The 24,626-nt window shown below is 35.8% G+C and overlaps 2 protein-coding genes across 3 annotated transcripts in view; both read left to right on the plus strand.

The window, feature by feature from the left end:
• Positions 1 to 2,063: 2,063 nt before the first annotated feature.
• LOC149069477 (protein obstructor-E-like) lies at positions 2,064 to 16,938 on the plus strand. The gene is made up of 5 exons (XM_089249574.1): positions 2,064 to 2,670; positions 10,026 to 10,247; positions 10,377 to 10,565; positions 11,801 to 11,963; positions 15,879 to 16,938. The coding sequence occupies exons 1-5, from the start codon at positions 2,619 to 2,621 to the stop codon at positions 16,021 to 16,023; spliced, it is 771 nt and encodes a 256-aa protein (XP_089105700.1). The 5' UTR covers positions 2,064 to 2,618; the 3' UTR covers positions 16,024 to 16,938.
• Positions 16,939 to 19,813: 2,875 nt separating this feature from the next.
• Positions 19,814 to 24,626, plus strand: part of Ctl2 (Choline transporter-like 2) — a 63,047-nt gene continuing 58,234 nt past the window's right edge. For both annotated transcript variants that reach the window (XM_089249938.1, XM_089249939.1), the window contains exons 1-3: positions 19,814 to 20,129; positions 20,270 to 20,315; positions 23,872 to 23,945. In XM_089249938.1, the coding sequence (XP_089106064.1) occupies positions 20,087 to 20,129; positions 20,270 to 20,315; positions 23,872 to 23,945 (163 nt within the window). In that variant the 5' untranslated portion in view covers positions 19,814 to 20,086. The remainder of the gene's footprint in view (positions 20,130 to 20,269; positions 20,316 to 23,871; positions 23,946 to 24,626) is intronic.

Raw genomic sequence — 24,626 nt, forward strand, 5'->3', positions numbered from 1 at the left:
TCTAAGTACTCGCCGTCTTTTTTCTCGATTGACCATGCTTTCTAAAATTCTGCATGGACATTTAAATTTCGATACCTCCGGTATTATCTCCAAGCCAACATATATCTCTAGCAGAGACACTTGACCATCCACATAAGATAAATCCTATCTCTGCTACCACAGACTGCTTTAAATTTAGCTTCTTTCCGCATACCATAGCTAACTGGAACTTACTCCCCTCCAACGTCATTGATTCAACCACGCCATTTATATTTTCGAAAAACATTTTTTCTGTCACCATCAACGCATTCTCATGTATAGGCCTCGGACAACATTATTGTATAAATAAATTGTTCGAATTCATCACTCCCTTTGGGTTGAAGGTTTTCCACGACCCCAGTCAAGTATAAGCACACACATCTCTTCCCAAAAATATTAAAAGATAATTTCCCATGTCAGTTTCTAGAGAAAAACAAACACTGGAGCCCGTTATATCGAAAATGAAATGTCTGCTGAAAATGCAGAACGAGTTTTTTTTTTCAGATTTTATTAAACAAATGTGTAATGAAGTAGGTCTCCAAAAAAAAAACTGACAGATCTAGATTGGGGTCTCGCTGAAAGTCTTGGCTTTGGGGTTCCATTTCACAATTCAAGGGCCAAGATGATGACGCATACACTATGAGAAAATAAAAGGGTTTTATCCTCACATTCTATGTGTCGTGCAGAATACTCGTAATTTAATTATGAAATCATAGTCTTAGATTTTATTTATACAGGGTGCATAGGACCCTTTATCCTGGAATAACTCGTGAAGCCTTAATCCCAGAAATATACTTTCAATTGGAGAAAGTATCCAAATAATGTGTAGACCCCCATATAGGTCATTCATATAGCAAGGGGTTGTATAGTTATTGAAATAAAAAAATTAACTTTTTATTTGGTCACCTTGTCTTAAAACACCCAATTAGAGAGAGAGGAAGTTGTTGCCCTGTCTCTCCTGAGCCCAAAAAAAAAAAATCCCATGCTTTAAAGTGCAATATTCGCTTAGATATTTGAATTTGAAAACCACTGAAAATGAAGGAAAGAGCCGCATAAAAACGGACAAGCTAATTTTATGCTTCATATGCCGTTCTTTCCCTCATTTTCATTTATAATTGCATTCAAAAACATGAAACTTTTTGAGCGCCCAAGAGAGACAGGGCAACAACTTTCTCTCTCTCTCTGTAATTGAGTTTTTTTATAACAGGATGATCAAATAAAAAGTTTTTTATTTTGATAACTATAGAACCCCTTGCAATATGAATGACGTATCCGAGGTCTGCAAGTTATTTGGATTATTTTTCCAACTGGAAGTATGCCTCTAGGATCTACGGGTTCGCAACTTATTTCAGGATAAAAGCACTTTCCTATGTATCCTGTAAGCGTACAAGAACTTACTACTGTACTTTATTACTCACAACAACTGCCAATATGATCTTTAAAGATCAATCACAGAATAAAAAAAAGAATACCACCAAGATTTTTGTTATTGAAATCATTGAAACTTTTTTTTCCTCACCGAGTGACAAATTTATTTCCCCAATTGTACACGAATTTTCCCGGTGATCACTTTCCAGAGAAAAACAACAATAGAAAAAAAAGGACATTTCATCTAACAGACGACATAGGTTTTTCTTTTCTGGAAAACGAAAACATGAATCGATCAAAATATATTTTATACATTCTATCGATAACTACAGCAAAACAAACTATCGAACGAAGTTAAGTCTTTAAACACCTTTAACTAAATCCTCCGCAACATAGCTCTACTCCGCAATCGTTGATGAATTACGTCTCGATGAATAACAATTTCCATAACGATTACGCAATCATCCATCATTAAAATATTACGGTGATAGTATCGAGATTTATTTAAGGAAACCGAAGGAAAAAATAAATAAATAAAATCATTTTTATTGAAGATACCTGCTTAAATAAATCCCGAAATGCGCTCCGTGACACTAACCCATTTTTATGGCTACGAGAATAAGAAGAAGCATCATTTCAGACAAGAGCAGGTTCATCGGCATGGGGAGAACAAAATCGAAGAGAAAAGAAAATTTAGGGCATACCAAATGCACTTTCTTAACATCATGTTGTTCATCCCATGATGATGATGTAATGTTTGTTTTTATTCGTTTGTCTCTTTTTTTAGGAAGTACAGTACCTTAAAAAGAAAAATGCATTAAATAAACAAAATTAAGAGCACCGTATGTCCCGGTCAATGTCAGTCAGGCTCTTTTTTTTTATATTGCTATTATTATTATTATTTCTTTAGTGCACAGGCCAAGCATTAATGTAAAAGAAAAAATAAATAAATAAAATTTGAAATATTTAAACGTGAATGGTCGAATATAATGAGAATAGGAGTGTCTAGGTAAGAAAACAAAAACAAATGAAAGGAAGAAAAGGAGTGGACCAATGAACGTTCGTCTCGCCCCAGTAAGTTGGGTCGACACCGATGCTGCTACAAAAAGAATATTTTCCTGGACAGGTTGAACACATCTCATCTCTGAATCAACTGCATCACTCGCATCATCAACAAGATCCTCAAACACCAAATTTCGACTCAAGTTAAGTTGCTCAAAAACCTATCAAATATGAAAGTTTATGTTGCTGCGGGGATTGTAGTTCTCTGTTTAATAGCCTCAGGTAAGATTTCAAGTTATTCTGTGCTAATGAAATGTTAGACTTTGATCTATTTTTGAGCAATTTTTTAAATAAAAATTAAACTGAGCACGACTATCAAATTCTTAAATTTTTTAGTTAGAGAGAGAATAACTTTTTTAAATAAATTTTCACTTATACCATTTAGAGAAGAGAGACCTGGAAACTCATTTTTTATTATTTTACTTTTCATGTCAAATTTTTAAAATGCTATCTTTGTATTATTTTATTTTACTGTTAATAATTATAATAACCCTTAAATGGTCTTTTTTTCGAGCTAATAATTTTTTCAATTTTTTACACATATTGTCGGGAAAATTAATTTAAAAAAATCTATTTCGAATTGTACTGCAGGTCTTATTGAAGACGGGCAAAACCTCAAAAGTAGCATATAAAATAAATGTATTGATAAATAATTGACAAAAGTTGTAATTGTTTCACTTTTTAAATATATAACAACCTACTTTTTGTGATTCAAACCAAAATTTGAATTGCAAACGTCAAAAAAAGAAAAAGAAAAGGCGGAAAAAAATAAATGCAAACTGAAGCCTTGGCGTACACATAAGACAAATTTATTAAACATTTTAGCAAAAATTACCAAGACACAAATATAAGACAACTAAGAATCAGACAAACTGAACGTGAACATGCTTCTCTGTGTGAGTCAGCGAGTGATACAGTATGTATGAACGATCTTCGTCAGGAGTTGGAGGGAGGAGAGTTTAGTTTTAGTTCCAGTCTCAAAGTCAAACCAAAACCAAAGATGTTCTTCGTTTTACGGTAAACAGTGTCCGCGTCACAAACAAAACATTTTGACAAATTATCCAAACCGCAGCCGCACATGCTCTGCAACAAACAAAGAGTTTTTAATTGGGACATCTACCAGCAAATTCAAAATATAAAATGGAAAGAATATGACCTCACCTTATGTGTAAAGGCATTTCTGAATTTTGATCTTCAAACTGTCTGCAGTAATGAACATTTAAAGAACCCTCTTCTCACATACACAAAGCTACGCATTTAAGGGTCAGTTCGTTCCAAAAATTTTCCTTGTTTTTGAGTGAAGACCTTACCTTTCATAGTACGCTCCCTTTTTCTTTAATTTTTAAGCTATTTTTCGAGTATTTGAATTTCCTTGTTGAACTTAGATGGTTTAGAAGTTAAAATTATTTGTTTTTATCAAAATTGGATATTGATAGCATTAATTCAGCTAATGATATTCTATATGAATAATTTTCCCGGAATTTTCATGGAAAATTTGATAATATATCGCAGCCTATCGTATGCAAGTGACCAAAGAAAAATTAATCATTTTCGTTTCTTTTCAACTTCCTTGTCACTAACTGTCTATACAGGATTTCGTCGACTCTAGTTTCCACGAAATAACTGTAAACTGCACTTTTGAAAATAATCAGAATCTCTGCAGGTCAATTTTTATTTTTCTTCAATTTCCAAAATATATGATATCGTCATTCTCTGCTGCAAGTCATCCCCACTCCGATCCTCATCTTCTAGACTGAAATTTCTGGATATAAATCTTCGCGTCAGATTGACTGCCGAACTGTCGATTCATGTGAATCATTATCTCCACAGATTTCATAGACAGATATTTATACAGTTTGAGCACCATTTCCTTAATTTAAAAAAAAAATAATAATAACATTAAGAGTGCCTAAAATCCAACTTTTCATCGTCCTGTTGAAAATATCTCAAATGCACAGATTAAGATAGAATCAAGACTAGACATCTATCTAGGACTTTTAACTTCCATAGGTTGCCGCAAAATGTTTATTTTATAAAATGGTGAAAAAGCATATCATCAGTTGGACGACATGTACCTTTCAAAAATCGCTCAGAACCTTCTGGAGGAATAATACGAATATTAGTTTAAAACTTTTTTTTATACGATATCACATGAAAAATATTTCTAATTATAAAATACTTCGGTGATTTATGCGTATAGCACATTACATTTTCTTTCATACATATCATCACTAAATTTATACCAGTTTTGGCAAAATGAACGGTATAATCGCAAAGAGAATTTTTAGGAAAAACAGTGAACAGCATGTGCCTATTGCACCGAATACATTCCACCTAATCGTGCAAAAATGAAAATAGCGGTAAAAAAAAAATTGAGTTTCAAATACAAATACATTACGAAGGCCCCAACTAGCGAACTGTTCTCTAGTAAACAGCGTGATGGGTAAAACAAATGCCCATAAAAATAGCGATATCAAATAAAAATGTAGAAACACAGCAACCCCAAAATAAAAGCAATTTTCATGAAAAAACTAAAATCTATGAGAAAAATATAATTGCCAATGAAAATTGTGGTTGTCTTCATCTTAGTATGGATAGCTATGGATATCTCAATGTATGAATACATCGTATTTTTATTTTATTATTGTTATTATTTTGTAATACCTTACCGAAGAAGTACGGTAGCTTTCAGTTTCGTATATTAGGCGTAAGAAAATGTTTCCGAACGAATTTAAGATGAGTTTAGAAGTATGGATGAAACCTCATGAAATACCAATGGGAAAAATCTTATAAGGAACAATTGATTTCTACTTTATTAGTTCATATGAAGAATTTAGAATTCCCCGCTATATTCATTCGAGTTGAACTTCGATGCTTACGTACTTATCATAACCATATCTCGGGTGCGTTCTATGAGCGTAAAGGATAACTAAAATAACTATTTTTTGTAGCTTCAGAGAAGTTTATATGATGGTTATATAAATTTTGAAATCATTCTCGTAAAATGTAAATGCTGTACAAGTTTAAGAAAGTCTTGTTAAGGCTGCTTCACACTACTCTAACGTGACGTGGTAGAGTAGTGTGTAGCGGCCTTTAGATTTTGTGGAAGTTCCTCACGATGAATATTCGTGACTGAAATTTGGGCTTAAAAAAATGATTAAGATCTTGAAAAATATTTCTATGAAACCAATATGTACATTAAATCATAAAGACAATTCTTCTATTTACAGCATGTACCTGAGTTTTTTGAAATGACAATCTGCAATATTTCTGTAAAAATATGGGTTTTTTTTCAAGAAAATTGAGTAAATACTTAATGAAACCAAAATAGCACTTATTTGTATGCAGATAACCATAGCTGACTTTTTTAAACAAATGGAGTTGCCAAGAGGTTGTGTGCTTTTAATTCCATCATGTCTATGTAACTTAAAAATCGCCTTTAAACAGTGAATCTAGATTTCATTTTAGCGCATTTGAAATCGCCGTAGTGCGACCATACGGCTGAAATCCAAAATTAGTCCTTTAAGTATATTCTTTCAGTTTTGATGTTGTCACAGTAGCATGTATGCTTAGATAACAACAAGAATCATCAAAATCTTGTCTCACTATTATCTTCATGAGAGTGAGTAAAAATTATTAGAATTCCATAGACATTATAAGCATATTTCGAGCGTAACAGTAGCACATTAAAAAAAAAAAAACAGAACATACATTTACCGAACATAAAACGAAACAGAGATTAGGCTGTAACTCACGGACCTGTCTCTTCTTTTTTTCTAAATAAGTGAATGAAATATCTCTATTGAACTAATTCTAATCATGTCAAAAATGTTTTTTCTTTGGATCACGAACTGTATGCAAATCCATTCAACGTCTTCTGTTTGAAAAAAAAGAAAAAGAAAAGAGCAAAAATAATTTATTTCTATTTCAAGTGCTTACTTTTTCAATGTTTATTAACATGATCGTCACGTAAAACGATATGTTTTGTTGCGATCGAAAAGTAGAACGAAGAACTAGAAAAATAAAATTAAAAACGCTTCAAACCCTTTCTTTTGAAATAATCTTTCTATTTCAAGTGACCTTTATTTGTAAATGGCGATGCTCTTAATACTTTAAAAGAAATTATGATGGAGATAAATTAAACGCTTATTTATCTTTGTTTTCACCCTGAGGGTGAGTCTGTTCTAATGGCCTCCACGATATATTTTCACCTTCTAAACCTTCATAAAGAAATAATATATCGATTAGAGTAAACTTTACATTCGGGGTGAAAGAATCAATAATATATCTATCGAAACTTTCATGGTGAATAATTCAAAAAAAAAAAAAACCACATACACACACATGAAGATTAACTTCCTCATTTCTTTATGTATATCTTTCTCCCATGAAAAGAGTACCAAGAGCCGCGAGCCAGAAAAGGAAACGTTATTAAATATCCTTCTGATAGAAAACAGTTATTTTTCCATTATCAACTGGTTTTTTTTCTTCGATTTGCTATACATTTGAAACCGACCTTTCACAGATACTAGCAAAACGTGTTCAGTAACCTTTTTTTCCCTTTCATTCTAGATCTAAAAGTAAATTCGAGGAAACACCTTTTTCCAGAACAGCATCGAATTGCAAGGAAAACATATATGCAGTATACCTTTTCATATACACTTTCGTCTTTTAATGCACACCACGTGTAGGTGTTTTCTTTTTGTTTCATTTCTGTCTCAAGGATGCTTAATTGCGGAGCCGCAATGAACCACACGCCCTTTTTCCGCTTCCGTAAAAAAAAACTTAAGGCTAATATAATGCGACAATCGCTCTTATTGCTTTCAGTTTCTTTCTTTTCCCTTCAATTTTCATTGGACATTTTATGCCTCTGACCCAGTTTAGGACATTCGCCCTTGGGGGTCAATGGAAAAGAAATTTTTGAAACCGACCGGCACGTTTTATCTCACAAACAAAGGAAATACATAAATGACTTTTTTGATCTGAAAATTACATCACGAAGATCAAAATTGTCCGAATTAGGAACCTTGTTGGGGGATTTTTACTGATAAAAATAGCTGGGAAATAAACATCATTTCACTGAAATATTAATTTAATGTTTCAATGTTCCCATTCTCTCAACGCACTTCGTAACGTAATTTATTACTCCATTCTTCATATTTCTGTTATCACTTCTGTGATGTCGGATCATTGTGATTTCCCCTCTTTGTTCGTTCCAAAGGAAACTTAGGAAAAGCGTTGACACCAAAAAAAGCATGATACACTAAGCGTGAATATTATGAGTTTCTGCATAAGAGAGAATGTTACAAGAGTTTATACATTTCTACGTGGAGAGTATAAATGAGGTATTCCGTGAAAACGTTTTTTCAAACTTTTTGTTGCAATGGCTTCCCCAAACTTGCAAAACGTTCATTCGCCTTCCCTAAGCTTACAAAATATCTTGGGCTTCTCCGAGCTTACAAACTTTGCACTTGCTTCCTTTTCCTCCACTTCTATCAAAGTAGTGCATAAAAGAGCTTATTGCTGAATAGTTTTAAAATTTTGTAATTTCTTGTCAAATGTATGTTATGGGCTTCACGGTTCGAAAACTCTTACTTTTAAACAGAGATAGTCTGAAAGAAAGCTAGGAACGTTCAACAGCAAAACTTCATAACGTAAGATGTGAAAGCACTTGTGTAAATTGAAAATAATTATAATTTCGCTTATAGAATTGCATGTTGCACGGAATTCAACTGAGTTATAGAAAAACTATGTTTGATTTGATATTACAAAATTTAATACAGTAAAACCATTTTAAGTTGGACACTTACAGTTAAACAAAAATCTGTCTAAATTAGAGAGGTGTCCAAGATATAGAGGTACATTATTGTGGACATTCTGTGTTGTAGGATTGTGGTTGGTTTATTCCAACCCGTCCAATGCAGGTAGGTGGCCAAAATGAAAGATTATTCTGTATCAGATTTTACAAAATTGATGCCAGATCGATGATATCAAAAGGATTTTTCGGAAATAGCGCAAAATACTTTCAATTTTCTTCGCTTTCAATGTGTGTTGAGTTACAATGTTTTCGTCATAAGAAATTGAAAAACATTGCTGTCATATCTACGTGAAACTTCATCTGATGCAGAAAAGAAAAAAAAATATTCTCACACACACACACACCTTTTTCACACAATTATTATCAGATGAATTCTTTTTTCCTTGAACTAAATGTCGAAATTAGGTCGTAATATCCTCTGTTTAATTGGGTGGACAAACGGAAGTGAACTCCTCTCTCTTCCTTTTTTTTGTTTAATCGTTAAAGGTTTCTTCATTCATTGTTTTTTTTTATATTCAGGTCACCAATTTCTATTTCTTTTCTGTTATTTCAAATGCAGCTTTATTAAACATAATGGGTACTATTTCTGAAAAGGCATCCTCAAAACTTTAATCAACTTCCGCATTCAGTTGAGAAAGTCTGAAGAAAAATATTCGTTTCCCCCTTCTATAGTAATTTTTTGCTTCCAGCTACGGACATACAGGGGGCATAGCTAACACCTGGCACCGTAAATTACTGGCGAACCGTTGATCATAGAAGAATACTTCCAATTAGTAAAAGTATCCAAATAACGTGTGAACCTGAGATACATCATTTATATTGTTGTACAGATATCGAAATAAAAAAAATTACTTTTTATACGGGCACCCTGTCCTCAAAAACCCAATTAGGAAGCTGTCACCACGTTTCTCTTTCTTGAGGCGAAACAGAAAATTCCCGTTTTTAAGTGCAATATTCCCTGAAATATTCAAATTTCAAAAAATTGGGAAACAACAACATAAATAAAGGGAAGAAGAGTTTTCCGTTAGTTTATATGCTGTTTTTTCTCCCAACTTTTCTCCGATTTTTGAATTTAAATATTTCAACGAATAGCTTAACACTTTGAAACGTGGAATTTTTCGTGTTGGCCTCAGCAAAAACAGAGCAACAACTTTCTGATTTGGTTTTTGAGCATAGGGTGTCCGTATAGAAAGTTAATTTATTTTATGTTAATAACTATAAAAAATATGTATCACCTGCGAAAACAGCAACATCCGACATTCAGTCCGACAATAAAGGGTGTCTGACGTCATCCACTGAAAGCTACTACCTTTACAAGCTACTGAATTCGTGACTGCACTCCGTGCAGCCGAGCGTGTTAGTTTTGCAATAAAAAAATGATGTATCTAAGGTCTACGCGTTGTTTGAATATCTTTTCTAATCGGAAGTATACCTCTAGGATCAACGGTTCGCACGTAATTTGCTATGCACCCTATGTATTGTTATCGATGAATTAACTGTTATTAACGAATTATTGATTCGGAAATTGCTGTAGCGTGAAGGAGTTAAATATTAGAGAAACTTCTGTTAAATCAAAGATTCACTCTTCCAACAGTTATAAAGATAAAGTACTAATGAGAAGCATGCATGTTTTTTTTTTATTTGTCTGAGGTTGTGTACAACTTAAATATTGTACGACCATATTACTTTCTTAAAAGCTGTTCCTAAAGTTTCGTTTCATTAATTTTTTTCTCACAAGGACTTCTCTTTCTCGTTTTAGCCTCCTCACAAAGAAGCAAAGACAGCGGGTGTAAGAAAGACAACGGTTTGTTTATACACGAACAATACTGTGACTATTATTATGAGTGTGAGAATGGCGTAGCGACACTACAAGCATGTCCGAACGGTTTGGCGTTCTCTGGCAAAGGTCGGGGATTGATGGCCAACTGTGATTACCCTCATAGGGTCGGTTGCCCCGACAGTGACGGAAGGGTTATGGGACGTGAGTAACCGTCGCATATATAATTTTTATTTGTTTGATAATATTATAAATTATATAATTGTAAGTAATGAGTTCCGATATACATATCTAATGCTTCATCAATTTCCCCCCCCCCCCCAACTCTTGCAGAGGCTCCCATTGGCTCAGACAACTGCGGGTGGCAGTACGGAGTGTTCCCACACCAAACGAGTTGTACTCGATACTGGCAGTGCTGGAACGGAACTTCCACGATTCAGCAGTGCCCTTTCTCCTTGCTGTACAATGATGTATTGCACTCCTGTGATTGGCCAGACAACGTACCTGACTGCCAAAAGCATCGTAAGTTGTCAAGCTTTGACGTAATGTAAACTTGATATCAGAAATACTATCAATATAAATCTACGGGAGGGTCCATAATTTTTTTTACAATAACAAGGATTCTGGAAAGTCATGTATTTAAAACATGAAACTGACATACCTCTGAGCAGGAAAAGTAAGACTCAGCTGAACTCATAGCGATGAAAAAAGTTAGGTGAATCAATTTTGAACAGTGTGACTCACAGTTTGAATACAACTGCGATAACACTGAACTCATGATTCAAAAACCTCAAAATTCAGGCTTCACTTATTGTGCGATCCTTGCTGATCAGATACATGTGCAGGTGTAGTATTGCAACGTTTTTTCAATGGGTGCACTAAACAAATCAATCGGTTATTTGGACCAAACAGACATAGGACTTCCCTGATAGACATAACTTCCGGATATTTCTATTGCCAGATTGGTTTCGAGTACGGTGAAAATATAAGCTGAACTACGAATCTTTCTTCCACAGATCATCGGAGAGGTTCGCATGAAGCCTTCCCTCTACTTGCCGAACAATGTGTGGCGTTGAAACTGTGTAAAACACACATTTTTTTACACCACTACTACTTAACCGTACATGCACTTCATATATATCACTCTGAGAATTTCTAACGAATTGGTACATGCCGGAACGGTTTTTTTTTCTTATTTTTATAAGCGTGTATATGCGTGACCCTAACGTATTTGTTTTGTCAGAATTATGCGTGTTTCGTGCTTCACTGGTGATATAAGTTACCATCAAGTCTTCTATATTTTACATGGTGAATGTCGGTTTTTTCATATTATTTTCCACAGGATTTTTCTTTCGATCCTTTTGGATAACAGTACTTCTAGTTTTCTGGAGAGCATTTACAAGATAATGGGCTTTTCAGTAGAACTACCCCCCCCCCCCCCAACCCGTATGAATTCATTGTTTTATTATTATTGAAAATGTGGAACAGAAAATTTGAAGCAGGGACAAATCAGTTTAGGAAATTCGAAGTGAAATTTTTCCAGATGGCTGATAAGAAATGACGTTTCAGAAATTTAACCGAAAATTTCAAAATTTATAATTTTTGCAGTAATGGAAATGACTCCTCTGAATTCTAACACATTCTTTTTGCACACGGTTTTTTCCTCGGAACATATTGCACCAATCATTGACCATACTTGAATCGTTAGCGGTCTTATTTATGTTGCATATTTAATCCCATCTCTTTTCTCGATACAGCTATTTGCAAAGATTCTCCAAACGGTCATATAGCTATAGAAAAGTCTTGCGTAAGGTTTTGGCTGTGCGTTGGTGGCTACCCAAGACTTCAGAGATGTCCAGCTGGTCTGGCATTCAGTCCCACAGCCCTGAGATGTGAACTCGCTCAAACCGTCCCCGGATGGTAAGTTGAATTTTTTTTTGTTCGAAATGTTTTAATAATTTATTTTAAATAAAACTATTGTACTGCTGGAGAGAGAAAACACTTGATTGTACCAATTCAGAAACTTTTTTTCCTTGTATCAGTGTCAGATGCATTAGTCTATTTGAAACGTTTTAAATCATGGATGTACGAACTTTTTGAATCAAGGGCCATATTTCACACAAGATTACTTTCACAGGCGAGAGCTAAACAGCTTTTTCAAGGGTTCAAACATCGGTGAAAACACTCAATTAATTTGAACATTTCTTTATTGACACTGAGGTAATTTCAGCATAGTTATGAATGAACCAAAATCGACAATACTTTGTATATTACTCTTTTGATCAACAGTTTATAAACGCATACGTCCGATATCGTATTTTTAAATAATGACATGTCTTTCAAAGGCATTGCTTCGTAGATCGGATAAAATTTTCGAACGAGCAAACATTAACCCGTGGGCTGAAATATGTGCACCCATGTTTCAAATCTTCATCGTGCTTACGCATTAGCATACAGTCTTTTTTCCCTGACCCTCTTCAACTCTATACTGTTTTCCTCCGAAGAATGAGCAACTCCCCAAATTCGCACTCATCAGGAGAAATAACACGAGTTTCTTTGATGTACCTCCTCCTAACCAGATCATGGTCCGCTGCTTTGTCTCAATGAACAGATACAAGCAGGTGGTCGAAGAAGACCGAGGCCATGCTGGAAATTGCGCGTGCATGTGTTGTGAACCTAACGTGAAGTTTGTTTGTTAACGTAATACTTGTTATAGTGCTGCCATCTGCCATCAATTTTCCATACTATGAGTGAAGTATAATGAATGAATACTGTACCCTTTTAGATTTGTTGCTTTCTTTTTGGTGTACCGACATCCGATGAATCCTCTTGAGCGACCGACTAGTCGCTTGTCTCGTAACTACAGACGTATATGTGGGGGGCGGAGAAGGAGGCAAAGCGGGCTATAGATCAGGGTGGCAAATTTGGCAAGAACGTTAGATTAGAACAGATGGAGGTGGCAAAATTTATGTAGCCTCCAGGTGGCAAAGCCATAAATTCGCCTCTGCTCGTAACCAGTCATCCCGTCTGCATTACGCAGGAGCTAATCGAAAAACGTCAATGCTAGACTCAGCTTTAGAATTGAAATAATTTATCATATGCACCTATGAAACCTCATTAGAAAAAAATAAATGTAAATAACGACAATAAATAACTCGACCTCATTTGTATATCACGCTACATCATTACGGGTAGTGTATGCGTCGTAATTTCTTTGAAGTTTTATCGATATCAGTCAATTTCCATTTGCCCTAAAACAGTCATTAATATTTGAAAAGAGACGTGGTTGGTCATTGCTTCCTGGTGAGATGTAGGAAGAGGTGACAGGTTATTAAACTTTCATAGTCGGTCGGCAATTCCATTTTTATAGAATAGTGGGTCAAACGAGGAGAGCTTTTTGTGGTGACTTCCGACGGTCATATTGACATTTTATTTTCATATTCTAATAAATTCTTCACGATACTATAATCATGAAAATCAGAGATGAAGCTCTGTGTGACCAACTTTATTCGATTTTTTATGAGTAAAAGTATAAATTACATTAGAACAAGTTTTTAAAATCAAAATACTGATAAAAACAACCTCCTGTTCACACCTGCGGTCATTTCTTCAATAAAAGCACATTTGTGGGCATTATAATTCTGAGGAACTTACAATGAATTAGCTACATCAGGGGCGTAGCCAGAAATTTCGTTCGGGGGGGGGGGGACCACTTTCATTTTGGGGGGGGGGGACCAAAGTGACAGAACAATGGATTTGCCCATCTTTTTCCCTTTTTTCGGTCATTTTCTCACATTTCGGGGGGGGGACCAGACCCCCAAGTCCCCCCCCCCCCGCTACGCCCTTCAGCTACATGCCAGGAAGTAGTGAATTCCTCGTCATTTGTGAAATAGATTCAGGGCGCGGTAGCCCAGGTCGATAAGATACTCGCCTGAAGTACCAAAGGATATTTAGAGGTGTCGGGAGTTCGACACCCGGTTCGTCAGAAATTTCCCTGACACAGGGGGACAACAGAAACGGCGACATGACCACAGAAAAAGATTGCTGCCGCAAGGAGTCCCACATCAAGGTGTTAGCGCACCAACCACTCGATGAGTATAAAAAAAGGCTGCCGTTCGGAATCGGCAATAAATTCCAGATGGTCTAATTAGCCCTCGTGTGCAGAAAATGACCGTGGTATGACAAAAATGATCAAATGAAATAGATTCAATGCGACTATCTTCGTTATTAAAAGTGCGAAATGGTAATATTTGTAAAAAAATGTATTTTCTAGTTCTGGTTCAGCTGATTTCTGTGCAAAGATTTTCAAAGTTGAAAATAGTTCGCATTCGTGCGATGAAGATATAAAACATACCAGCGACTGCATGTAATGTTAGGGAAATGTTGACACGCCCAATTTATTTTTGCATTGTGATCCTCTAAAACCTATAATGTTAAAATGATAAATGTTAAATTTATCATTAGTTCGAGATCAATTGCCATCCAAACTGTCCTTGTACTCGTTTAAATTCATATTAATACTCACGATATCAATTGTTACAATCATATTGGAGGCCAACTTCCCCACGATTTCTGTGCTTCGACTTCCTATTTATCGATGTATGGTGCATTGAAGAACATTTAGAAGAATTTAAAAAAAAAAAGGAAATACTTGGTGAAATGTATAGCGAATAAGAGATTTCAAATCTTCTATTTCGAGTAAAAATTACTCTAAGCAAGAAGCCATATCTTTCTAGGTCATCTTCAATAATATGCTGTATGCCCGTCTTTGCGTCAGTCAAGATGAGTTATTCAAGGCGATGAAGAGTGAAGAAGAGCAATTAATTTCACCTTCTCTCCCTCCCCATCTCTCTTTTTTTTTATTTTTCAATGAACCGTGTCTTATTAATTTGCACCGTGCGTGAAACCTCTTATCTTAAACGAGGATTGATGACGATTCCAGAAGCTCGTTTTCTTCTCTTCACATCTTTTCAGCGAATCAGAAACAATAAAAAGAACTGACCATGATCTATTTACGTCATTTTAAAAAAAGAATACTAATTTATGGTGCTAGAAAGTTTAAAGAGCTCTATTTTCCAGAGTTGGCACTATCATAAAGAATGTCCATCAAACGGTCTAAGAAATGGCTTTTTCCTCGTTTCTAGGAAAGATTAATTCATTTGCATATTCCTTTGCGGTTCAGATTACCAAACCGATACGACTCATCAAAAAAAAATTCCTTATCTTATCAACAACACGGGTAATATAGTAAGATTATTGTGCGCAATACAAGACTCATAAAAATTCATTATAAGGCCAGTATTACACTATAAAAGTTTGATAAAATTTCGTTTATAGAACTTGAAAAACGCAACCAATAGGCGGATTAGATAAGTTCATTCAAATGTAACAGATGTGCTTACTGGTTAGATTTTTCAAGTTTTATAAAAGAATTTTTATCAAACTTTTATAGTGTAATACCAGCCTTAGATAAGCTTATTTGTATCCAAATAAAATCAAAAACTGTTTTGCTTAGCCATACTGCTTTTGATTAGCTTTCTTTAAATTTATTCAAAATAAGTAGAAAGTATTTTCTGCTGATGGAGAAATGAATATTTTTGATCATATGACACATAGGCGCTGGGACCTGGGGACTGAGGCTGACTCCCCCCCCCCTCCAATAATTAATGAATATACCACTCCTGTGAGGGCTTGAATCCCATATATACGGGATAACTGGCAATTTTCAGCCCCTCGATGTTATCTTCATTTCGGTGCCTCTGATATCATACACCGTGTAAGAACTGAAAAGGACACTAATAAAGTTTTTCAAAATTCTACTTTTTCTACTTCCAGTGAACCTCCTCCACCGACACCAGCAACTGACGAAGAGGAATCTGCAGCTGTCGTGTCTTCCAACCAAGCTGACGCTGGACAAGGAGCAGCACCCCGAAGACCCAACGCCAGACCAGCTGGTCAATTCAGACCGAACGGCAAATAAATGAATAAAAAAAACAATCCAGAGAACTCATCAAACCATTATTTAATAACACTGTGGACCTCGATCGTGCGGTAGTTCGTCTCGAGCCTCGGCATATCATGAACGCAAGACAAAACAAAAAGTCTACACCCCAAGGAACAGAATATTGCTTTTACATGCCGAAAAGCAGAGAAACATATCGGGAAAACGATTTCGCAAAATAATTCCCCTCTTGTGTTTCAATTCTTAATTAGAGACTCCCACTATATTTTTTACACCAAAAGAAATATTTGTTTTCATCGCGTCTGATTATTCTTTTTCATGTATCAAATCGCCATATAATTTTTTGTTCTCTTGGTTCTCGAAAGCTATTACTAACCTTTAAGAGTTGCATTTAGTATTGACACACGTGCTTCAGTTGAACGTTAAATGATAACAATTGTAAAACTATAACAATTCTCTTAAATCCAATTCTTTGATAGCGGTTATGCTATTTTATAGGTTTGCATACTTAACACTGCGAATAACGGGGTTCATTGTTACAAAATTCTGAATGATTACTTCACTTCCTTTTAAAATAACTACGTTTGTTTTCTTTGGGTTATTGGTAGGTTAAGGGTTTGTTTTATTCTTATTTTGAAGACGGTTTTCTTTCTTTCCTTTAACATAAAATTCATCTCCTTGATATACTGCGGTTTTATTAATTGCTGGTGTTGATGAGCTATAAAATTTCTTTTACTCCTCGAACAAGGCTATTTTTCGGTAACATGTTTTCTTTCCTAATCTACGTCTTGGAGACTGTTACTCCTCCTTCCCATAGTATTTTTTTTTTCAGTATTTAGGAGGAGATATATTTGTTAAATGCAGTTATGAAAACATTGAAATGTACCACCTCAGTAAATGAACAAAAAACAATAAAGATAATTTTTTTGTCGATTTTCGATGGATCCTTTTTCTTTCTCGAAGAATATTCTGAAGATATTATCGAACGCCAAGAGACCGGAGGAATCACTTCGTTAAAACGAAATTTCGTTGTAAAGGAATTCCTGGTTACCTAGCAATGTTCCTATGTAAACTTATTTGGGGGATTAAAAAAGTGTTCGTTAAAACGAGATTTTCGTTATAACGGTATTCGTTAAAACGAGATTTTCGTTATAACGGTATTCGTTAAAACGAGATTTTCGTTATAACGGTATTAGTTAAAACGAGATTTTCGTTATAACGGTATTCGTTAAAACAAGATTTTCGTTATAACGGTATTCGTTAAAACGGGATTCAACTGTACTGGTGCATAATACTGGTACAGTAGAATTAAAGAAGTGACAAACAATATAAGATAATCCATGGAGAATTTTACATTACATTATTTCTCATTTAAAATATATATATATATACTGTATATAAATGCACTTTTTTATGTGTTTACAAACAACATGCTGACATACTGAACCCCTTCGATCACAGTCGAAGGGGGGGGGGCCCAATACTTCTTTTACCCAGGGCCTTATACAGGGTCGTAACTAGGCTGGGGCAACCGAGACACTGCCCCTGGGCAACAAGCCTAATGGAGGCACCACAAAAGTTTACATTTGTTTTGCATAATAATAACCCTTTCAAGATGGGGCGGGGGGGGGGGGAGGCCATGGAAAAGTCTGCCACGTGGCCCGGAGAAAGCGCACTTCAGTCCGGTTCCCATCAAGTCAAAGACGAGCCCTGTGTGTGATAAAAATGGAAAGTAAGTAGGCTTACTGAATACGATCGCTAACCGAAAAAGAAACTTTATCAATGCATATTTCGTATGGCACATTCCTATGAGTGACAGGAAAAAAAGAAAAGAAAACGAGCTATAAAAATGTTGGTATGATTCATATTCTTTAAAGAACTGAAGAATTCAATTTTTCTCATCATTTCAATTTTCCAGAATATATATATATATAATGTCAACATTTTATGTATATGTTTCTCATCTCACCCCCAAAAATGCTTTTCCGCACCCTCGATTAAAGCCATCGGTGTATATGATAGCGCACTTGCTTGGTTTACAAGAAAACCTAGGTTCGATCAAAGTGGCTGAAGAGAACAAATCTATCCTTAACGCAGCTTTTTGGGTTCGATTCCCGGTGAACAGTAGATTACTTTTCTTTATGAGTGTCCAAAAAAGGATTATTTAATTTTTCGTAATATTATTTAAAAAGTTAAGAAAATAATATTAATCTTGTGATTTTCAAGAAAGAGAATAAAATTGCATTTGAGCTTCGTTGAAGAAACGGGCCATTTTTCAAAAAAAATGAAATAAAATAAATAAATAAATCGGGTGGCCAAAACACTCAGTTCAAGGCCCACGAAGCTCGAGATCACGTGATTTTTCCGTACAATCCTCGGGCATTCGGGCATGGCCGATTCGGTGTGCGTAGTCAGGTGACAGCCGCTGTGGTGGTCGAGTGGTCATAGGGACAGACTCGCATCGCGAGGACCTGGGTTAGAACCCCACCGTCGCTGCAGTGGCCACTGGTGGCCAACCACCGGTGGTTGACTGAAGTTTGGCTACCAACTTCGAGGCGCAAATGCGAGCCGATCTCCCGTTAGTCTCGCCCCAGAGAGCAACAGGCCTACAACGGTACAATTATTCAATCATTACACTTCACTCATAGTTCGAAATGTAGATGGCAGCACTCTAATAAGCATTAAACCGAAACAAACTTCACATTAGGTTCGTTACGCATACACGCACATTTTCTAGCATCGCCCAGATCTTCTTCGATCACCTACTTATATCTCTTCATTGAGACAGAGCAGCGGGGATCTGATAATTAGAATAACGCTCTAACAACCTGATCATGGACCATCTGGTTGGGAGAAGGTCACGTGACAAATTTTGCCGGACGCGCTAGGGATATTCTCATATTCTTAGGGAATATATTCCCGAGGTCAGCAGGGCCGTCTTAACGGCATCATGAGGTCCCAGAGAGAATGATTTTTATTTGAGGCCCTCCACCTGGTTAAAAATACCTACCTACCAATTTGCATTCTTACTCTCGATAATTTGAATCAGATCACATTTTTATGAGACTCATTCCGGGCCGTGCCTAGGTGAGCCCATGCGCAGTGTCAGATTAAAGTTGGTCAAGACCCCGGGCGCAAAAGAAAATATTAGGTGTGAAGTTTTGGTTTGCGGGCCCTTCACGCCGTTACATCCACCTGTGCCTATGCGTTAAGACGGCGCTGTCATGGACCCCCGGCCAAGTGATTTTTCCGAGGCCCTGGCGAATTCTAGAAAATTTCAACAAAATCTCACTTTTATGAGCTTGCCCCATCTTCTCTTGATTCCTCTGACCGTGCCCGGTTGGGTCCATGCGTTAAAAGACGGCACTGTAGATCGGATGGATAGTCACGTGATTCCCCTAGCTTCGTTGGCCTTGTGTTGGGTCAGCCTAGATAGAGCCGTCTCTATTCCACCAGGGTAGACGGGGCTAACGCAGGGTAGAATAGTGACGGCCCTGACCTAGAGCAATACCTTCTAGAGCTCTAGCTATATCTGCTCTAGAAGGTATATATTGCCTAGAGCCCATTTATATATCCTGTATACACTGAGCTATAAGTAAAGTTTACTTATAGCTCAGTGCCTGTATATGAAGGCGTCGTTAGCCGTGACCGGATTTATCGGAAAATACGGGTCATATGGTCACTACTTCACGCATGCAAACATACGATTATATCCGATAAACATGAGTATTATCATACAGTTCCGACAAAAGCCTTATATTGCAGGACATTACCGAACATGCTTGCGATTTTTATCTTTACTTATCGAATTTTTTTGTTGTTGTCGTCTGTCGTAGTTGTGTTGTCAGTTGGTTAACGTGTTTTTTTCTTATTTATTTGTGGGGAATAGTTTTGGTTGTTATGGTAACTTGAAAGAGAAAAAAAAAAGCCATTCGCGAAAGTTGATCGTCTTCCATTTGTGTTATTAACGCAATCAATCATGTGCCAACTTTATATTTGGATCGCACTCGAGGGATATTTCCATATTTAAAGCTGTTGACACATGAGTTAAGCCCCCTCCCCACTAATTAGGAAAATAAAGATGAGTTCGACACCTGTTACTTCATCAACATCCATTCAACAAGGTTAACATTTTGTTTTATTTTACATTGTTTTCAATTCTTCACTATTTATTCAAGCATTTACTGTAAAAGAAACGATTATCGCTTATTTATTAATGTTACTACTAATGTACGTGAATTTTTTAATTTCCCATTTCTATTAGGTAAATTCACCTATGATCCAGACATCAAAGGCCCTGTGAAAAAAAGGTATAATGTTTGAATTGATGCCTTAGTTTTGAGTTTTCTTTGAACCGTAGTTGTGCCCCCCTACACACATACACCACTTTCAGCAGAGCCCCCATGGGGGGCGGGGAATCTGATCGGACCAGATTCTTCACTGCCCTCAAGAGGGAATTTATAGTGTGAAAAACAAAAAATGCTGAGGGTTGTCTTGAGCTGCAGCCCAACTTTTGTGAGGGCCATGGGTCCGCCTTACGAGAAGGCAACTGACAGGGCTCTTCCTAGCATGCCCCCCAGACCAAGGCTGACAGGGCTCCTGCCTAGGCCCTCCCCTGGAACAAATATCATTTTTGTTTTTTTACACTATAAACTTGCTATAGAAAATCCTATCAAAGATCTCGGTGAGGGGCCAGGATCTAATGTGTGTGGGGGGCATGATATCTAGCTTGGAGGAGGGGGCTAAAGTTATACTAATATTCTTATACTAGAACTTATTTAACAGATTAGAACATCTGTTTAAGGAGCTCTCTTGAGTGTGGGTCATGGGATCAGAGATCTTATTAAGTATTAAGCCTGGTTAGTATAAAACACCCTCATGAAATACCTTAATTTATTTAATCAGTTTAGTTTTCCCTTATGATTATTTTATTCAAGAGTTGACAGCCAAAAATTGTTTAAGATATAAAGTTGAATCCTGTTATAACGAACTCCAAGGGATCGCAGAACTCACTTGGTTGTAACAAAATTTCTTTATAAAGGACTTCCAGATTTTTACATTATGCTAATGTAAACTCATTTGGAGTTTTTGAAAAGTTTTTGTTAAAACAAGATTTTTATTGTAACGGTATTTGTTAAAACGGGAATCGACTGTACTTGCAGAATAGTGGTGCCATTCACTGTTTTCACTAACAGCTGTGGTTTCGTTAATTGTTATCATGGCCCCTCCTTACATTCTAGAGTGGAGCCCCTGGGTGAGAATCTATCATATAAATTCATTATATCATAAATTATTAAAGAGCAATTGCCTTATAAAGTTCTTTCCCCCCCCCCACATCTTGCTATAGAGCCTCCATGCTGGAATCTTTGGTTAGATTCTTCACGGTCCCTCAACAGCAAGTTTATGGTGAAAATGAAGAAAAACTGATAAGGATTGTCTCGTGCTAGAGCCACGTCAACACAACCCTTGTGAGGGCGGCTAACTGGGCTCTATCTAGCCTGGGGAATGTGCTAATGTTTTTTTCAGGAGAACTTTTATTTAGTACATTAAAACATCTATATAATGAGCTTATTTATCTCTTTCAAATGAAACGGGTCACTGGATCAGAGATCTTATCTGGTACAGTTGGACCCATTTATAACAAACTGCTTTTAGCAAGAGTCTGCATTTAATTATCAAATTTATACATTTTGTTTGGTACAGTGCTAATTGTACTGGAATTCTGTCACTTTTAGTGAGCAAGTTTCCTCAGTGCTTTGGGTTTAAAGAGTGATTCAAAAGGGCAGTTTAAAAAAATGAGAATGGAAATGGGGGAGAGAATCCGAGGAGGATTTAACAGTGGGTGCACCAGGCATGCGCCCAGAGCCCCAACTTCTAAAGGGGCCCAAAAAACTCAAACTTCAAATTTTTTCTAATTTAAGGGCATAATATTTTCTTTTGCGCCTGGGGCCGCGACCAACTTTAATCCGCCACTGGAGAGAATGAAAAGAGTAAATTCGAGGAGAACCACAAAACTGTTTCTTTTGCCTCTTTCCTAATATAGAGATAATACTCTTGATGAGGGATAAATCTGAATCAGATAATTTGACAGAAGGCCTATCGACACATAAGGTTTGTTGTCAGTGTGCAGGAACAGTGATGCCTCATATAGAAGGCAATGAGAATGGAAAATGAGGATAAGCAGAGTTGAAAACTGCTTCAGATTGTCTATAGTTTCTGCAGATGGCCGCAACAAACTACGGAGCTATAGGAGATATTCTTGATACTAAGAAAATTTGTTTTTAAAAAAATTGGGTCTTAGTTTCTTGTGGCATTTTAGGCTACTTATTTTTATTTTCAAATCTCATCAATCTTTTCCATAATGATGAATTTGTATATGCATGTGAGAGAGTTCGAGAGAAGACAGACTTGGAGCTGATTTGGTTTGTCAGTATGTGGAAGGCAATCTATAAAGACTGGTTCAAACCCTTTGCTCTACTTGATGCCCAAACATGCAAAAATGTGTTTTCCGTCAAAATTGCCCCCTGCTATGTCGACTAAAAACTGGTTTTTAAGTGGTTCAGCGTGGTAGGTCTGGGACCGACTTCATTTGCATAGTGCATGTTCAAGTTGTCAGAACTTGTGCCTGAAAAGATTTTTTGTTGTAGGTGGCGTAGTAGCTTGTATTAGAGCTACTACGGGAAGGGGGTCTGAGATTGCTAGTTGTCTGTTTATACAACCCACAAAGGCGTATGCGGGTCTGGATTGTATTGAATATTCATGTCGAGCTTGCAAAGTTGCTTTGGGGGGGGGGGGGAGAGCATGTGTCCTGAGCTCTCTATGTTCCAGTGCTTATGAGGTGCCATATTTAAATCAACTTTCAATTAGAAATTAAAAAATAAATTTTTAAGTAATTTTTTTTATTATACTGTGATTTTGTTTTTCTGGATTCCCCCCCCCCCCCCCCCATGGCAAAGCTAAACGTTCATCACTACTGGCAAGCTTCAGGCCAATTTTGGCATGTCTGGGATAAGAGAAACTAACCAATCAGAATTTTTACAAGCATGGCTAATTGCATGGCCCTTGCTTCACTTTCAATACAAATTTCAGTTTGTCTGAGGATTATCACAGAAATTTGTCTCTTTCCCATGTGACGTATTCTTAATTTTTTGGGAAAAACTGCCCACATAAACCAAGTTTTAACTGTCAAAGATGAAATAAAAATTATTAAGTTGCTTGAGGTGAAAAAAAACATTTTATATGTCTAATATACTATGTTATGTAATACTTAAGACCATACATACATACTTAATTCCCAAAATTTCATTTTCTTATCAATCAGAAGTTATTGGTCTGAAGTCATCTCAGATAATAAATACCTTCAGTTAATTATAATGATCACTCAAAAATATATGTAAAATAAAATTTTTACTTTGAATCATATTGGTGAATATAAGAATTATGAAAAAATATATGTATGAAAAACTAAACAAATTCCATTCATAGGGTTACAATGAAGCTTTGCAATGATGAGAAAAGACTTTTTAAAAAAGGAAGAGCTCTAATTAATTTTTTCCATTTGTTTTTGGACGAGATATCTCATCTGTGATCGATAAGGGATAAACAAGAGGTTTGCTGGTACATTCCCTGAAGTTGACAAAGATGTTATAATAAGTTTAACTTTGGGTCAAGATTATTAGTTCTGACAGTTATTGTCAGCTGTTACAGTGCTAATAAAACATTCATTGTATAAGGTTATTGATGTTAAAAAATTTTACTTGCTGATATTTTTCAAGGGGATCAAGGTTTTTCTCAATAACAAACCTTGAGATTTTTATGTAATATTTGAATAGATGATGATCTATTAACCATGAAAAATTATTTTAGGAGCTGTACAGATATCCTTTGCTTGTTTGTGTTTCTATCATTTATTTCTGGATGGGCAGTTATTGCTTATTTTGGTGAGTATGCCATCAGACTATGGAATGTTATATACCCTAATTTTTTGCATCAACTAGACTGTTGTGTTTTGATATGAAGGGAAAAAGATTCATTTGTTCACATGCATGTGCTACTCACATTAATGTTTTTGAAGTTTTTCTAAGTTTTCCACTTCCTTAGTTCATTTGTTCTCTTACTTCTGCGTTTTAATGTGTTCTGTGATGCATGATATTTTCTTACTCTGGGATTTTGTCATAAGATTGTGACATTATTTACAATAAATAAAATTTCTGAACTGTTTTTAGTCTGGTATTGTCTTGGGATTTTTTTTTTTTTTAATATTTTACCTGTCCCAAGTTTAAACTAAGGCAATTAAATATGATACAACACACAAAAATTAACTGCCCCAAGTTAACTTGGGTACCCGCTCTTAACTTGGGACAAACACTATTTTATTCTTTATGTACTAAATGTACACTTAAAATATTCATATTATTAGTACAAAGATCCTAGACACCCTTCAGAATGTGAGTATTTTTTTAAATATTAAACTTTCATTGAGGAGGGTTGGTTTTTCAGTGCAAAATTCAAAATTGTCACAAATACACTCGACTGTGCATGAATTTTAATCAAAATTTCATTTTTTTTATCATTTTGAGCAGTATGCTGTCTACTTTTTTTTTAATTTATTCAAACTTTAT

This window comes from Pholcus phalangioides, unplaced genomic scaffold (assembly GCF_987345545.1).
Source record: "Pholcus phalangioides strain wild (caught in Gottingen) unplaced genomic scaffold, Ppha-v1.0 ptg000022l_1, whole genome shotgun sequence".
NCBI classification, from domain to species: domain Eukaryota; kingdom Metazoa; phylum Arthropoda; class Arachnida; order Araneae; family Pholcidae; genus Pholcus; species Pholcus phalangioides.